Source organism: Pinus tabuliformis, chromosome 3_2 (genome assembly GCF_031772625.1).
Source record: "Pinus tabuliformis cultivar Carrire ecotype Pingquan chromosome 3_2, CPIR1, whole genome shotgun sequence".
Classification (NCBI taxonomy): Eukaryota; Viridiplantae; Streptophyta; class Pinopsida; order Pinales; family Pinaceae; genus Pinus; species Pinus tabuliformis.
The window spans coordinates 473573001-473591560 of record NC_142302.1 but is presented as its reverse complement, the minus strand read 5'-3'; the positions used below and the strand labels follow the sequence as shown (position 1 = coordinate 473591560).

The window sequence follows — 18560 nt, the reverse complement described above, 5'->3', positions numbered from 1 at the left end:
AAATTTATCACAGGGCATACAAGGGTAAAATACTTTTATGGCGCTTACTTCAAGTTGCAGTTGCTTAAACTTGTAAACAAGATTTGCAAGTTATTAACTCACCTTTAGGCAACTAGTAAAGGTGAGACAAGCTTTAATTAGAGATGGTGCTAATGTAGCATGCTTAAATAAAGAAATAACTTAATGTAGCATGATTAAACAGACAATCATGCTAGAATTTATTTGATGTATGTTTGTAATTGCTAGAATTTAGATGGTTGATGCTTGAATAATTAATCATTGATGTACAATGGAATCATGGATGCCATATCTATCTTGATTTATGTGAAAATATGTATGTTTTGATGTCTTCGACAACTAATTTGTTATTTGGGATGTTTTATATATATATATATATATATAGTAGATGCTTCCAAGACGCTTCACTTCCTAGATTTTTGGGAAATGATGCTTCTACGTCCTTGCTTCCAAAAACCGTCCCTGCTTCATGCAACGTTGCTCCCAGTTATGAGGTAACAAGTGAAATGGTATGGTGGGATGCCATGGTATATGGAGTAGAACTCCATCCTAAAGAGTGATGTTTGTGGAATAACATTGAAGCAAGTAGGGAAGCTACTGATTATTCTAGGTCGTTGTACAAGGTGAAGCAGCTGATTCCAGTATTGAGAATTATAAGGTGAGGTTCACTGCCAGAGGATTCTCCTAGAAAGAGGAAGTAGACCATGATGAGGCCTTTGCTCTAGTTGCTAGACATACTTCCATTAAAGCCATTTCTCTATAGTATTAGTGTTTGATGGGCCTTTATATTATATGGATGATAAGACATCCTTTTTTAAAGGCTTGAATGAAGAAGAAGTATACATTATTTGACTGATGTTTTGAGATGAATAGCTGGGATACCCAAGTGTGTAGGACCTAGGTTGAAGAAGGCCCTTAATGGGTTGAAGCAAAGCACTGAATGCTTGGTACTCACTGGTTGATGAGCACATGCAGAATTTGTGCTTCATTAGGACCTACTACATATCCTAATGTGTTTTATCTATTTGATGAATATGATCTGCTTATCTTAATGTTGTATGTAGAATCTAGATGACCTGGTTCTTACAGGTAGTTCATAAAATCCCATAGCATGGTGCAAGAAGAAATTGGCAAGTGAATTTGTTATGAAGCACATTGGCCTTGTGCACTATTTCTTGGGTTTGGAGGTTTGGTCAAGACTAGATGAGGTGTTTCTAGGATAAATAAGCATCCAGTTGAGGTTTTGAAGAGGTTTTAGAGGATGGGCTTGTAAACCCTTGGCTACTCCTTTGATACCTAATATGAAGTTATTCACAGATTCAGATTTGGTTGATTCATCAATGTACAAATAGTTGATAGGTTCACTCATGTACCTGGTAAAATGGTAACTAGACTTGATGTTTGTTTTGCAATAAACACATTGAGCTAGTTTATGGTTGTGCTGAGGTAGATTCACTGGGTTGCTGCAAAACACGTGCTCTGTTACTTGAAGTGCACAGTTCATCATGATCTGAGGTATGTAGGAGGTGATGATTTCATATTGCATGGTTTTGTGGATTTTCTATTGGGTTGGAGATATAGATGGCGAGAAAGTACTTCAGGGTTTTCTGTTTAGCTTGCATTTAGGTACGGTATCTTGGTTCAGCAGGAACTAGGCGGTTGTGAGCAGGAAATAGGCAGTAGTGGCGTTTAGTTTGTTCAAAGGCAGAGTATATGGTAGCAAGTTCTACTAATAGTGAATCTTCAATCACTTGCCTTCGCAAATTGATTGCTCCAAGCCTACAGTTGACTGATCTGATGTTGGAGTCTACGGTGATTTAATGAGAGAATCAGAGTTGCATCATGCTCTCTGAGAGTCCAGTGTTTCATGATTACTCCAAGCACATTGATATCCAATACCATTTCATCAGGGACATAGTTCAGAAGGGTGCAATTATTCTAGAGTATGTTCCTTCAGAGTCGTAGGTTGCAGAGATTATGATGAAACCCCTGGCTAAGGGGAAGTTTGAGATGCTGTTGGGGAGATTTAGGCTGGTTGAGAACACTTTCCTTGCGAAGACAGAGTGTTGGAATATCTCCCTGTTGCTCTAAAAGTTCCTCCCCACCATACCTGTTGCAGCAGCAACAATGTACCTGTTGTAGTCTGCAGTAATAGGTGGAGGGCACGACAATATCTAAGGATCTGGCGATGAAGGCACATGTGTGCATGCACCAAAGCCAGATAGAACTGTTACTTTTGTTTTCAGTTCAGTTCAGTTCTAAAGTAGATCTTCAGTTCAATTCTAAAATTAGAGTGCATGGTGGATGAGGTTTTCAGTTTTAAACTAGGGCAGATTATTCTAGGAGTGAGGTGCTCTATTATAGGCAACTTCTCCATGTAGCCTGGGTGCACTTCCAGGAATAGAAAAGGGTTTGATTTAGTTAAATAGGGCACACTAGTAGAGGTGCCCCTAAGTTGTTATTCGTTCATTTTACCAGCAAGTGTGTGTTCTGTTTTCTTTCTTCCCCGAGTTAATAAGAAAACAGAGATGATTTTTTGAGTGCTGCAATTTCTTATTAGTTGCTGTTATTACTTTTCTAGTTAGCATGTGTTTTCAGATCTAGTGAAAAGAAAAGCCGCTTTGAGAATTCCCTCGGTGTTGTTAGTCTTCTAAGTTCTAGGTTAATAATTGCAGGTCTGATCACCATGGTACTGAAATTTCAATGACCATATTTTTGTTCAAGCATGGAACACCTTGGAAGGTGTGTTAGTTCATAAAGGTCCTTTGTCATTGAGTTGTAGAAGGGCTTCCTACTAGTTTATCTTTAATCTCACCAGTTAGGACCTGATCCATGGAGTTGCATTTTAAAACCAGAGTTTTTGTGAATCATTCTACAAATGTCCTCATAAGCATGCTTGTCTGTTTAATCTTACTTTTGAGCTTGTCAAGATCATACAAGTATGCCGTTGTTGGTAGTAGGTATTCACATGACTCAACAAATCCCTCTAATAGAAAGAATTTTCTTGGCCAATCTTTTACCAAACAATCATAATCAAGAGACCAAGTTGGCCTTTTGGAGTTTGAAACATCCAAATAGGTTTTGATGCCAGATCCTAGGCATCTTGTGGCCCCTCAAATTCCCATTTGAACAAGTTGGATACTGTCAGACATGTAGTGCGCACCCTTTTAAACAGAAAATAGTATTTCTTAGATTTTATTCCATCTTAATAAAAAATTTCAAATTTTTATTGCGGCAGAACTTTACAAAGAGGAAATACCAGATGACGACAAAATCTGAAGGCTACAGATGGGTCTACCACCATCCACTGAGGCACTTGGGTAACCAACTTCAATGACTGCTGGTTATCTAGGATGGTACATGTTTCTTCAGCTTCTCTTCATATCTAGATTTGTGTATCTTTGCTAGTGTTCAATCAGACTGCCATCTGCCATCTCCCTTATTTTAAAGGTACAATTCTATCAAAACCCACATAGACAATCTTCCAACTGAATTAGATTGACAGCACCCTCACGTATTCAGATATTGAAGGAAGGATTTAGTTGGATCCACCTTGATAATCTATTAAACTGAGGATTTAAAGACTCTTAGCAGATACTCAAAACAGGTAGTCTTGAATGGTTCCAACATAATTTGTATGGCCTCTTTCTTTCACCTTGCTTACTTCCCTAGATAGAACAGACTGTGGGCATAGATTGAAAATGTTTCATACAGATGTTTTGAAATGGTTTTCAACTTTTCTGTGCTGAGTGTATTTGGAGCAAATACTTTGTTTTTCCTCCATTTTGTGACCGGTTTTGAACATGCCAAAATTATGTCTCTGCAAAACAACTATTTTTCTCAACATATTAGGAAATTAAAATATGACCTCTGTCTACTGCTGTGTATCAGCCACATCTACAATGGATCTCTGTTTGTGCACTAGGAAATTTCACTGTTTGTTGTGCATCTAAAATTAGTAAATTACCGCTTTCACATATTCTCCACCTCTGAGATCTGGTGGGAAAAATAGTGTCAATCTAAGACAATGTGTGTCTGCAATTGTGCCCTAAGTTATCATTCAAAGTGTAAAACATTATCTTCATGTTTGTTTCCAGATCTGTGCCCCATCACATTTTGCAACTGCATTCATTCTGCAAGAGCTGAAATGCTGCTGTAATGGCTTTGCTGTTCTGGCATTATAAAGTTTGAATTCTGAGTGTCCAATCTCTGCTCACATCTGGGCACCACAAATTTGTCCTGGTAACTCAACTTCTTCTTTGTTTCTGAATATCCACATTTGGTCCTTTTGTTGCTGCAATCGGACAATTTCTTGAGGCATCTTTCTCTGCCCTAGCAGATTTCCGTTCTACCGGGCATTTCTTTGCACGTTTCTGCTGTGATGCAATGTACATGGCATCGTTCTTCTCATAAAAGTGCTCTAACATATCAGTGAACTGTGGTTCTGCTGCTCATGTTTCTTTGAATGGAACGAAATGGGTTTATTGCCTGCTAATGATCTCTATCCCCTCACTTTTCCCTCTGCTTTCCTCAATTTTCTCTGTTCTTAGCTTTGAGTAAGAATGTGCTGCCTTTAGTCTTCTTGCAATGTTCTTTCTGCATCCACACTTTTGCCAGTGTCTTAAAAGACAGCTTGCTCCAGTGTGCTAGAATCAGTGCCCATTTGCTTTTGTCATCTCCTTACATTTTCATTGAGAGTCACCATTGCTGATGTCCAAACAATGTTTGAGAATTAGAGGATACCTGTGTGCATGCCATTAATATACGCATAATTATTATTCCCTGTTCTATAGGTAAACTTCTCATTAAAAAGTGCTATCGTTGCTGTATGAGTAATTACTAGTCTGCCAAGTGGAAATGTTTGTCAGCTGCTGCTGTATGATATTTCCTCTTCTGTTGATAAACTTTCCAATACTTCTAAAAAGCTATTGACTTCATAAAATTTTAACATTTCAAACATTTAACATATGTGCACTTTGAACTTCAGCCCTAAATTATTCAAATACAGTGACTTACTTTTTAATTTTATTTTGTTTTCCTGCCTTCTCTCTTTGGTGCCACCACAAATCATGTTCCTCGGACAGGCCCACTTAAACTGCTCTAACACAGGCCCAGAGTCTTGCTTTAGGACATAATAATCTTGGATGCACAGTGCGAATATTCACAAAGAAAATGGTGGATAGAGAAAATAATTATCTTTATTATGAATGCTGCAGTGATACATCTCTCACATCCTTTATGTTGTAACTCATTACAATTTATAATATCCTGTTTATTGTGTGTTAACCAACTAACCCTTCCTAATCAACATTATATTGGTCATGTTACTGCCCGCATGCGTGATAAAAGCCCCGATCCATAATGCACAATCCAAACCTTTTAGGAAGGTCACCTATTGTGTCACCTCAATAACCTGTCCTCTCACTCTAGACCGACTCTCTTTCGACTCAAGGGCAGCTTCCCTACTAGAATCACTAATGTTCAGTGAAAAAAACACAAGATGACGTCAATGGTAACCTTTTTGAAACTTATTTTGAAGATTTTTTTTGGGTTTTTGGGATAAAAGGAAAAAAGGATAAAAAAGTTATGGAAGGATATGAAGATTAATGCCAATATGCTTTTAGGGTTAAGAAGTCGAGAAATCAAGTGCCAAGATGAGATCAAGAAGGAAACCCTCCTAGGTTGGTTATTTGGTGTTTTGTGGATCAGGGCAAGAGGTTAGAATCCTATAGCTAAACTAATCTCTTGGCTAATCAAGGAAAATCATGAAATCATGGCTCCACTAGAAGGGATCCCTCCAAGGGGAAAGCCTTCAACCACAAGATTGACTATGGAATGGAATAAAGCCTTACTAAGGAACTTTAGAGTATGGGCTAGCAAGGAGGATTAAAACTTACCCAAACCAACAAAGGAGATCGTGTGAGAATGGCCTCTAGACATTCTTTCTCCTAGTGACAAAGTTTCCCTTCAAATGGATCAACCTTAGTAACTTTGTGGTAGCCTTGAGTAATCACAATAATGCCTTTAATCATGTAGAAGCAATAACCAGGAAAGAACAACTTCTAAGTTGAAAAGATTCACCGCATGGATAAGCCCTTAACATAAAAAAATGCTCACAGAAAGATATTTCCATTAAGTTCTGAGGAGAGGATTGTTTTCACAATCTAACCATGAGTACAAATGAGGAAGCTCTCCTATATTTATAGAGTATGATCTAACTTCCTTTACATTAATATCATTATTTGATTTAATTCCTTGGATCTAGCTAAAGCAAACTAAATCTCACTAACTATTAAAATCAAGTAAACTAGCACATCAATGTGTAATGTCCTTTTCTAGACGCAAAGGGAGATTGACTCTTAGCCTATCTAGACCCCATAGGCTAATGACAAGAAGAATAAGGGGTCATCATAAAATAGAGTAATAATTAATAAAATGGGTAAAAGTTACCCATGGTATTCAACGAGGGGTGTTATTATAAAAAAGGGAGGAGATTGAAGAGGATTATCAATGAGAGAAAAATTATTGAGAAAGTGTTAAGGAGCTCTAGAAGTTGCCCAATTAAAAGGGGAAGCCCTCATTCTTTACCAACTCCGGTATTGAGAAACATACCCTAGCTCTTGATCGTTGGCTTCGGGGTTGGAAGAATGAGGAAGCTCTCCTATATTTATAGAGTATGATCTAACTTCCTTTACATTAATATCATTATTTGATTTAATTCCTTGGATCTAGCTAAAGCAAACTAAATCTCACTAACTATTAAAATCAAGTAAACTAGCACATCAATGTGTAATGTCCTTTTCTAGACGCAAAGGGAGATTGACTCTTAGCCTATCTAGACCCCATAGGCTAATGACAAGAAGAATAAGGGGTCATCATAAAATAGAGTAATAATTAATAAAATGGGTAAAAGTTACCCATGGTATTCAACGAGGGGTGTTATTATAAAAAAGGGAGGAGATTGAAGAGGATTATCAATGAGAGAAAAATTATTGAGAAAGTGTTAAGGAGCTCTAGAAGTTGCCCAATTAAAAGGGGAAGCCCTCATTCTTTACCAACTCCGGTATTGAGAAACATACCCTAGCTCTTGATCGTTGGCTTCGGGGTTGTAAGATATTCCCTAGTCAATTATTTCGCTGGTATTGGTTTCGGTGGCTGCAACCACCCTAGCCAAATTGTTTGGTAGACACAATGCATCTATAGGAGCAAATTTGGTGGCATAGTGAGCAGAGGAACATGAATATCTAGAGGTTCTGTATCTAGGGCTTAATTTGTCTGCAACAACACATTCTTGGAGATTGAGTTTGTATCCTCGGGGAGATCGATTCATTGGTTGAATCTAAGGAGTGGGTTTCATATTGAAAACTAATTAACCCACAAGGAGGGTTGACTTCCTAAATTTCTCGGTGCTAAGTAGATGATTGCCGCCTCCAATTTAAGAGGCATAATCCATCCTCTATTAAGGGGCCAAGCCGCTAATTGTTGAGGAATGTGTTCATGGGTCTAGTTGCCAACTACCAAACAGATCAATTGGCAGGTAGAATCCACAAATAAAGGAATTTGCATGGATTGGGAATCAAGAATCATAAATTTTGGGGACACGAGTCTACTGTTAGTCCTTCAACGACTGAGGGATAGTCATATCAAAGCCGAGTCTCCAGGACGAAGTTGTAGCCAAAATTAGAAGTTGAGCGGACAACCTCAGGGATGCGATGCTTAATCGAATTTTTGGTAAGTGAAGAGGTTGCAGATCATGTTATCAAGGTCGGTCGAGATTCCTGCTGCGTGAGGGTTGAGAGCCGAATCACCTAAGAGTTGAGTTAGATCGTGGAGGTCGTGCTGCCAGATCGACTGAAACCAACAAATTGCTCACAATTCAAGTTTTTTTATTGTTTAGATCAGGGGCTATATTTTGTATCGAAGTTTTTACAATCACTAGGTCTAGAGTCGGGATCACATTGTCCAATCGAGCTAAGTCCAAATTCCATCAAGTTTATTGCCATGTCAGGTTTGATTGGGAGTTGAGTTCATTACTATAAGACGAGGTGGAGTTTCATTTGTATGGGCCGAATTTAATTGGCCGAGCAACGCTAGCTATTCAAGGGAGTGGAAACTATCAAATACAAAATTGGCATCCGCTGGGTTGATTCCTCTGGAGGTTAGTACCCTAATTCACCTTTTTATGGGCTGATTATGAGGTAATTGAGATTGACAATTTTTGAGTCTACGGGTGAATAGAATTGCACCTCTGAACTGTAGTAAGATCAATTACATAGAGCTCGTTATCAAAGTAATTTGTAAGATCCCTTCCACCATTTCTGGCAATAAAATAGGAAATTGCAATATTTGTTTGCATACTTCTGCTGTTTTTTGTTTCATTCATGAATGCTGTATGTGGATTTATGGAATTTGAATAAAATCCCTGAAAGAACTATTGCAAATATAAATAAGGATTATAACACAATAAGATAAAGTTCTCAAGCCATGTGTAAAATGAAAGATGAGTAAATGACTCATCTTCCTAAGCGAGAGAAGAAAGGGTCCAAGCTACCATGTCTAGCCTGTGAATGGTCCAAGGTTGCTGTAGATGGTCAATGGTCCTTCATGGTTTAAGCCCCAACATGTGATGAAGCAATGTCGAAGACAAAATCTGCCCACCATCTATCCTTGATTCGTGCTTGATCCAACTTTAAAGATGCTTACAAGGTGGACAAGTTCCCAACACTCATCTCCAAGGTTGCAATGTTCCTCTTTGTTGATTCAACATCCTCATTTGAATTTGACTTGACACTTGTTGGATGGGCGTCACATTTGAAACGGTTCCATAAGACACTCAAATTATTGCCCAATGCCTCCATATGATGAATCAAAACAAGGTCCATGACTCCATGCCCATCCCTTGGACCAAGGGATCTCCATGAAGTGTGGGGATGGCATATTAAGTCATAAGATGGGTCATAGAACCCCCACAAAGGAAGTGACGTCAGGACACAAAATAAAATTGATCTCCATTCCAGCTCAAAATTTCTAAAGGTACTTCCTTCAAGCCATGTCCACATTATATAAGCTGCATCTAGAGAGTGACATGTCACCCAAATCACCCAAGTCATCCTGTCCATGTCAACAAATCATGTTGCCACTGCCATAAGTGCAAATCGGCCCCCAAATAATATGAAAATCTGCTCCGAATAGATAAATGAGGAGAGCGTTCCATATATTTCAACATGGCATGGGCAGGAGTCCAAGTGTCTATAAATAGCTTCAAAACTGCCCCAAGATGTGTGATCAACACCTTGAACAGTGTGAACTGCCTTGGAAAACATGATAGTGCCTAAAAATCAGAATGCAACTAGCTAATCTATGAGGGCTACCTCATGTCACCAGTATTTCTTCCTCATCTAGATGCAAATGAGCACCCCTTGAGAAAAGGAGGTGTAGCAGTTCACAATGCACATGTCACTGATGTTTATAATATGAAAATCTGCACCGAATGGATAAATGAGGAGAGCATTCTATATCTTTCGACATGGTATGGGCAGGAGTCCAAGTGTCTATAAATAGCTTCAAAACTGCCCCAAGATGTGTGAACACCTTGAACAGTGTGAACTGCCTTGGGAAACGTGATAGTGCCTAAAAATCAGAGTGCAACCAGCCAATCTATGAGGGCTACCTCATGTCACCAGTCTTTCCTGCTCTTCTAGATGCAAATGAAAATGCAAAAGTTTACCTTAGGTACCCCTGTGAAAAGGAGGTATAACAGTTCACATGTCACTGATGTTTATACTATAAAGTGTCTTCTAATATAACTTTTATTTGAGTGTTAATACTCCAAAATTTGGCAAGTCGTTTGCTATCTACAAGTGAAGATCTATTCTTTCTACTTCCATGTTGGGTGTGAACTGCACATTTTGCAGTTGGAGTGATGGAGAAAACAACTTTGCCAATGTTCAGCACTAAGATTCAAGAGAAAGATGGGATGGGAATGTGGACAAACTGATGCAACATGGCTGAAGACAAATCAGAGAAGAATCTTAAGATTATTCCGTCTAACACTAAACTACTTGAATTTGATATTTACATTTATTGCAAGATTAAAAGGATTTATTCTGCCTCTTTATTTTTCTATATGAGATAGATTTGAACGGTGAAGTTCCATTCCCCTACTCTTTTTGGTTGTTGTATAACTGCTTTCTTTAACCATAAATGTAAAAAGATATGTACATGGTGTGCAATTTTTTTTTGAAGTGCACCATTTGGCAGCCACCACAAGCTAAATAAAGGTTGGATTTAAAATTCCGAGAGACCGAAAAGATAGACACAGAGGCTACATTTTTTTTGGGTATCTAATTTTATTTTATCCCTGACAGTTTCGGTCCTCATCAAGGATCATTTTGAAGAGCGTGAAAACTCCTGAAGATGATCATTGAAAAGGATTGAAACTATGAAGGATATGAAAAGGATAATGCAGTTTTCGCATCTACCTTTTCAATTCTTCACTGCATAATCATGTTCACTTACTCTTGGAGACTGTCAAAGCTACCTAATACTGTGGAACCTATTTAAATTGCCACTTGGATAGACAATCATTAGAGTTCTTGTCCCCAAAGGCAAATTGGCATGAAAGCAAAACATCTATAAAATCCCACCATTAAGGCACAAAAATATGTGATCACACAATTCCATGAAAACAATTATGTCGCTGTCTGTTCTCTAACTTTTCTTTTCATATCATTTCATTTCTTCTCAATTTTTTTTTTTTTTTTTGTGGTTTTCACTCGAAGTCTACTTTTTTCTGTTAATGGAACATTTTGCTGAAAATATGTGTATTCTGAGCATCTCAAATTCTGCTTAACTTTTTATTTTATTTTATTTATTTGCTTGTGTTTATTATTATTCCCCTGCACTTCTTGAGTTGTTTCAAGGTTATCCTCTATTCTTTGCTGCATTCTTTTTTTTTTTCAAATTTTCTTTGATGAAAATCTATACATTTGTAATTAAGTGGCATGCTATCATATAGGACACTATTTTGAAGCGGTACCTCAATTTGCTACGTTACTATCTATAGTATGTCTTGCAACCCACATCATGCTTTAGAGATTGATAAAAAGATAAGTATTCTGCAAAAAGGATTTATCATCACTTTTTGACAATCACAGAGAGAAACCAAGCTTGTTTACAATATCTCCCTTCTAATTCCAGATAGCCCTTTCAGTGATGCACATCATCCCATGAACTTTTGTGTAATTATACACTATTGTGTGAGCATTGATTATGAGAATGTTCTGGACCTTTTGGACTATCCTTTTCATCATGGTTATGTCATTAGCTCAATTGATTTTGTTGCTTGGACCGGGCATTGGTTTCTATGCAAGCATGGCACTTTAGCATGTTCTTTCTTTATGATTAATAAGTTTAGTTTTCACATTTAAGCTGCATATAAATGGAAATGATTTTAGGATCTAATTATGATTTCCATGGTAGGTATGCTAGATATTTGTGGAAGTGTTACCCATATCTTATTATTTCCATTTGATGTTTTTGAAAGTAGCATCAGTTTATTTCACTTTGCATAAGAGTAAGCCATAGATAAATGGCAGCAACTGATGAAGATTGAAACTGATTACGTATGATTCTTGAAAATGTATCTGGAGAAATATCCATTTGTATTTTCTGAAGTAAAAATCTATTTCACTCTTCATAGAATAAGCCATAGATAGATTGAAGGAGCTGATGAGAGTTGAAACCGATTATGCATGAAGATATCCCTGGAGATTTATGTGAAGTTTTCATCCCATACCCCTTTGATATTGTGTCTCTTTATTGCTGATTCACTGCTTACATTTTGTGCTTCTTTTAACGAATGTTGTTTATTTCAACCCAGCAGGTACATTGACTTTGGTTCCAACATCACAGCAAGGCTTGAGGGGAAGGAGGCTTGCATTAGATGTTCATTTGAACATCCGTAGAGCTTTCTTGAAGATGCCGGCAATGACTTTGGATGATAAAGGGAGACGCTTCTCCAGGATTTGGACAAAGAATGGGTTGGTGGAAGATCCTGTAGCTGTTGAGAAAGAGCGGAAAATGATTAACCCCTGGACATCCGAAGAGAAGGAACTATTTTGGGCAAAATTTGCTATATTTAGGAAAAATTTTGGTAAAGTTGCATCCTTTCTAGAGCACAAGACAGTGGCAGATTGTGTTGAGTTCTATTACAAAAACCATAAATCTGAATATCCAAAGAAAAGTAAGGCAAGTCATGGTCTCAAAAAACAAGAATGTAATTCTTCTGCAAGGCCTTATCTCTCAAGCTTAGGGAACAGACGACGCTATTTCTCATATGAAACTTCTTTAGATGTATTGGGGGCTGCTGTAGCTTTAACCATTGATGATACCAATCAGAAAAATAGAAGTCAAGGTGCTGTACAAATCTGTAATGGAACAGAAATGCCTCTTGTTTCTGAAAAATTCAGAAGTGAAATGTGTGGGAAATGTGACAATGGTAGAATTGCAGATACAGATTTTCTGGGTTCTGAAACAGAAGTCACTGCTGCAGCTGATGTACTAACAGGGACTTACAGTGTTACTACTGAGGCAATAAGTTCTTGCATGCATAGTGCTGTGGATATTCCTGAAAGCTTTTATAAGAAATCACACTCCAGGGGATTCATGAAAAAAACTGATGGAATGGACCCACCACAGACATATGAAGCTGATTTTGAGACCTGCAATTCCACAGCAGAATGCCATGAAGACATTAATTCAGATTGGACTGACAATGAAAAATGTCTTTTTATAAATGCTTCAAGTATGGTAAGGATTTTCAAAGTATTTCTTCCCATGGTAATTCAAGAACTGAAGATCAGTGTCGGACTTTTTTCTGTAAATCTCGCAAAGTCCTTAAGCTTGATGAGCTTGTCAGTAAAGAACCAGTAATTGAAGTCCAAAGAAACTCTGCAGCTGATCTTAGTCGAGGACTTAGTGAGATGCATATAGATGGTATGTCCTTGACCTCTGATAAGACTGTGGAAACATTGAATTCACAGGTAATGGATTCTGCCAGACAGAATGCCAGAACTGAGATAGGCTTAGATGAAGCAGCTCAAGTTTGCCATCCTCAGAATATCATAGAAAGAGAAGATTGTAAAGTTGCTCAAGACGAGGAGATTGAATTAGAAGAACTATGGAAGATATGCAAACGAAATCTAGCTATGGTCCCATTGGAAGCATCTGCACATTGAGAGGCAAAATCTGTGTTGGGGTGAGCGTAATCACTGATAGAAACGAGTCCTTGTATAAGAGCATCAGGAGGGGCACAGGGAAATGCAAACTGACAGTAGAAATAGCCCCAAATGTGTTTAGTTCTGGCAGATATCTATGCACAAGGGCAAAGTGCTGCTATAGTAATTGCACTGCTGCATATTTGATGGCAACAACATTGGAGTTAATAAAAAATCTATCTTATGGGCCTATATGTGCTTTTACAGATGTGTGATGGGATTTATTGCATGTTATCTAGTGTCAAGGATATGACAACAATTGCATATTGCATAGAGCTAAGAATGAGGGATCTTTTACGACTCACGTGCTTAACCTGGTAGCTGTTCATGATACAAATATTTATCCTTTACAGGAAGCATCACTGCAGCAGTTGGCATGTGTTGCTACTGATGTACAGTAAATGTCTTGTACATACCTCTAAAAGAACCCCAGCAGTCAGCTAATTTTTTTTGACAACCAAAGCGAAAAAACAGTACATCATAGCAAAATCAAGGAAGCAACTCTTGGATGTCCGGGAATATTGTCAACTATTTCAACAATTTGACTGTTACATATGGAGAAACTTTGTCTATAACTCTTTGATCTCATAAAACAATATGCCAACAGTTGAGACCAGCAATGTTCCAAGTTCATATTGTATCAATCATAAAAATGTCATCTAGTGGCAGATACTGTTTGTGATTTGAAATTCTGAGCAGATGGAAATAAAATTCTTTGCCAAAGCACATTTGTTAAAATGAGGAGCATGTCCTCTCTTAACCATCAAATGTGTCAAATAATCATCTATCAGATCATGTCTCGACTCTCCACAGAGGCACCAACTCAACCGTCATAGATCTGCGAGACAAATGCAAAAGATGTCTAGGGCATGTTAAAAGGGAATCATGTCTCATGACAACAACTGAGTCACCAAAATGCCAATTATTCTTCTTACCTTGTTCAGAAGTGAAGATAATCAAAGCTTTTGACATCTGTCCCTTGCATTTTGTTCTCTGTGGGAACTTGCTGAAACAGAATGGCTTACCTTACAAAGTTAACTTGGAAAGCAATGGGTATTTCAGCAGTATGCCAGTTCAACCTGGTCTATTTGCAACATCACTGATTTGTACTTTAGATTTATTGTAATTTGTAAGGCACGACCCAACTTATATGGCTGCTTGGAATTCCGAGTTTGTACATTTTAGAGAATCCAGGAATATCTCAAGCAATGTTTCTGTTGAACTTTGGAGCAGGGTTTTAAAAGAGCAGAAAGCCTCTTCTTATGAAACTGTTTGCAGTGTATATTTAAATTAAATCAGCAGCCCAATTCCATGTAATCCGAGATGAGAAGTATTTCAAGTTCATGAATATCCAAAATAGTTTAGATGTTGAAGAGATCTATTAATGCCTGCAGGCATTAAGTAAAGCTTTATGAATGCAGTTGACAAAAATATATGACAGCCTGGCGCCATTGTCTATCATTGAGCAGTGAACAACAAATATTCAGATTCTAGGGGAGGTTATTATTCATAGTTGGGGCATATTCTATTATTTTCGTATGCATTAGGAAAAGTGTTGTGTTGTATCAATATGTATCCTTGAAAGCATTCTTTTCATTATGTGTTCCTTTATCTAATTCATTTTGAGTTTTGGATCCTGTAAACATTGCCAGAAATTCTCCGGACTACTTTACTGCTTTCCATCCTCATTAAGGTCAATATTGTTGGTTGCTTCATCTGTAATTGTCCTTTAGAGCAAGGAGATATCAGTTTTAATGCGGAACCCTTTAATCACATCCCGTGCTTCTGTAGCAGATCACTTTCTTCTTAGATTAAAAAATGTCACTATTTAAAGCATCGAGATCAAAACTTGATTACCTTCAGCTTGTGAGCTGGGTAATATGTTGTAGATTTGGTTCTTGACATTGCCGAATGAGGGAGTCAATCAAGTTATTACCATCGAGTTCATCTCTCAAGGCTGTTACGATCCAATTATGTAATCATATTTATATCTAATATTTTAAATATATATACTGGCAAGCTTTCGGGAAACCAGGATTGTGGCACCTTCTTTACCTTATACACTGTTAGCAAAAGAAGTAGCAGCATTCAGCGAGATTCCTCGAAGGGCCTCTTCAACATCAAACCAACTGTCTTAACTTCTTGCAAAATGCAATATATCTAAATCAGAAGCAATATCTTGTACCCTCTGGACGGTTGGTTATGTTGACCTCATTTTTGTCAACAATATTGAAGTGCAAGAGTCTTGATACTTCTTGCCTAAATTTACTGAATAAACCGAGTTTCCGGTAGCCTAATTTCTGTTGAACCTACTGTTACCCAATTTTCTGATATATATTCTCTTTGTTCATTGGCCTGACTTAAAACTTGAAGGGGGGTCCACCACCAAAGCTTCTGATATAGATTGTTCCTTTGTTCATTGGCCCGACTTACAACTTGAAGAGGGGTTCTCCACCTATCTTAAAGCATCTTGAATGATTGATGACAACACATTGTCTTGTGATAGCAGCTCATTTTCCTATGCGGTGTTGGAAATGATGGTTTATTGATATGCTATGGATGTTGATGTTTTGTTTATGATTCGTATGCATTACCACTTTGTATATCTGGCAACGTGATGACTTCAGTGTTGATATATGGTGAGCACGATACTCTATTATTCGTGATGGTCCTTTAAATGTGAAAGTATAACTAGTACTCGTTAATCTTTTTTTTTTTTAAACTCAACATATGGTGTTATAGAAGTTTTTGACGTGTTCATACCCACGCTACATGTTATGCACCGTCGTTCAGTTAATTGGTGGATGTTACATTGACGATGCCCATGTTCTGGCTATGTTTGTGGCAAATTTGCCTTGTGCTCTCTATGCACTTGGTTACTTTATATGCTTGCAATATTTGATGCACTGTGCTTGATCACGTACTTGGCATTAGTTGATCTACATTGTACTGGTGAATTGCGAGCTTATTTTGTGATTTTGGTTATAAACCCCTTGTAGTTGTTCCTTGGTCACTTGTCTTGTTGCTGATGCAAGCCTCCCCATGCCTCTTACATGATTCGTTAGAGCTTTGCTTTTACAAGTTTCTCTATCCTACTCTCTATCATTTTGTGCTTTGTTGCTGTTTCAACTCTTGGTTGGCGGCACATTAGAGCACTTGGTAGTTTGCGTAAAGGATATTTATACAGATTTGATTGGTTTAAAGACCATGCATTCAAATCCTAAATTCCCATCAGCTTTTTGGAAAACTGGATGCTCTCCCAAAATAATATACTTCTCGTGGCTGGTGTTCCACAATAAAAATCTGTCCTGGGAGAATCTAAAGAAAATGAAATGGCATGGCCCGAGCAGGTGCCTAATGTGCGAATCAGAAGAGGAAACTAATTTTCATATGTTCTTCCAATGCCAATCTACTCGGCAAATATGGCATGAATTGGCGATATTATATGGCTTTCCTCTTGTTTGTCATGCTTCAACGCATGCAGCTTTTGAATGGTGGAGTGGGCAGAGAGATTCATGGAGATCTCTCATTATTATTATCCTATGGTGTGCATGGAGGTGGAGGAACAGAAAAATCTTCAAAGAAGTGAAAGAGCCTCTCAAGGATATTTTACAACATATCATTTCTATTTATGACTCCGTACCAAAAAAGCAACCCAAATCGAAAACTGTCAACAGGAACGTGCAAGAAGATTATCTCTCTAGGACCCCAAGGGCGTTTTTTGATGGCGCTGCTCAGCAAAACTCTTGTGGCTGTGGGTTACACATTATAATGGATGAGAATTTTCAATATTGTATTTCATGGAATGCAGGAAAGGGCACTAATAGCATGGCTGAGGCAATGGCCCTTGCGGGTCTCCTTGCATTCTGTATTTTTTTTTGATATACAGCCCATTTCAATTTTTGGAGACTCCAAGATCATGGTCTATCATGTCAAAGGAAAGTGCCATATCAAGAGCCCACACCTCGCTGGCTGGATGGACAGGATCATGTCTTTTTGGGGAATTATGAGAGATTGCTCTATTCAACATATTTTCAGGGCTCAGAACCAGCAGGCAGACAGCCTGTCAAAGGATGGTCTTCTTCTAGAAACAGGTACCTGGACCATGAAGGTAATTTTTGGCGAGGAATCCTTTGTCATACAGGACTTCTCTATCCCTGGCTTTTAATCTTCTATCATTATCTCCAGGTCTGCTATTTTCATCCCTTTTGTTTTATCTTGGCATATGTATGGTATATGTATGATTTTAAACAATCTCTGAACTCATCCCAGAATCTGCATGTGGTGTATAATCAACTTGGAACTGTTTTTGATGTGCAGCAGCACAAATCGCCTTTTCCTTCATAGAGGGTCTCCTCCTCTAGTTTTTGTTCCTTATGTTATAGACTTTCCCGCTTCAAAAGCTTGACAATGTACTATCTGGATCTTTTATATAGTCTCAATATAATACAATTATGCTTTTTCTCTCTTAAAAAAAAATGTATATGTTAGACTCTGGTGCATGAATTTACCATATGGCTGGGATTTGTGGTCGACTTACCTAGCGGAGTTGTATTGCTGGTTTTATGCGCTGAACTTATCATTGGTCTGGATTTCAGCCTTGTCATTTTTTTGGGATATCATTGTGGCATGGGTTTCGATGCAATGGTGTTGGGATTAGTTTTGTTTGTAGGTGCGAGATATTTATTTTGTAGGAAATTAATAATTTGTACGCTTAATCCAATTTTAACCCAAGTATGGTAGAGATGTTGTAACTCATTGTAATGTAAGCATTTTAACCAGGTCAAAATAAAATAAAAATAAATCTCTAGCCAAGAATGGTAGAGATGTTGTAACTAACTTGGTCAAAATAAAATAAAAATAAATAATTATTGGTAAGAGACTTCACTAGTCAAGTATGGTAGAGATGTTGTAACTTAATGTAATGTAAGGGCTATAACTCTGAAAAATAAATTAAAATAACCCTATAAAAATAAAAAATAAAATTAAAATAACCCTATAAAAATAAAATAATAATAAAAATAAAAATGATACATAATATTGATATCCCAGTGTATTCATGTGAAATATAGCTCATTTAAAAGGGAAATTAAACCAGAAATATGACCTTTGCATCATACCTTTCTATACCCTTGCCTAGTTGAAACAATGAGCATGAAAATCTGCTTATGATCTTCCGCTTCCTTCAAACCTGAACCTGAATGAACTAGCAGATTTATATGGTTGGAAGGAAACCTGAACCTGAATGAACTAGCAGATTTATGT

At 37.6% G+C, this 18560-nt stretch overlaps 1 protein-coding gene across 2 annotated transcripts in view; it reads left to right on the top strand.

Moving 5' to 3' along the window:
• LOC149181352 (uncharacterized) overlaps positions 1-14643 on the top strand; it is a 52496-nt gene extending 37853 nt beyond the window's left edge. Inside the window, exon 4 of one of the 2 annotated variants that reach the window (XM_089416581.1) lies at positions 11903-14643. In XM_089416581.1, coding sequence (XP_089272707.1) covers positions 11903-12951 — 1049 coding nt within the window. In that variant the 3' untranslated portion in view covers positions 12952-14643. Of the gene's footprint in view, positions 1-11899 lie in introns of both variants that reach the window. The other variant, XM_089416580.1, reaches the window with a different exon arrangement.
• The last annotated feature ends 3917 nt before the right edge of the window (positions 14644-18560 follow it).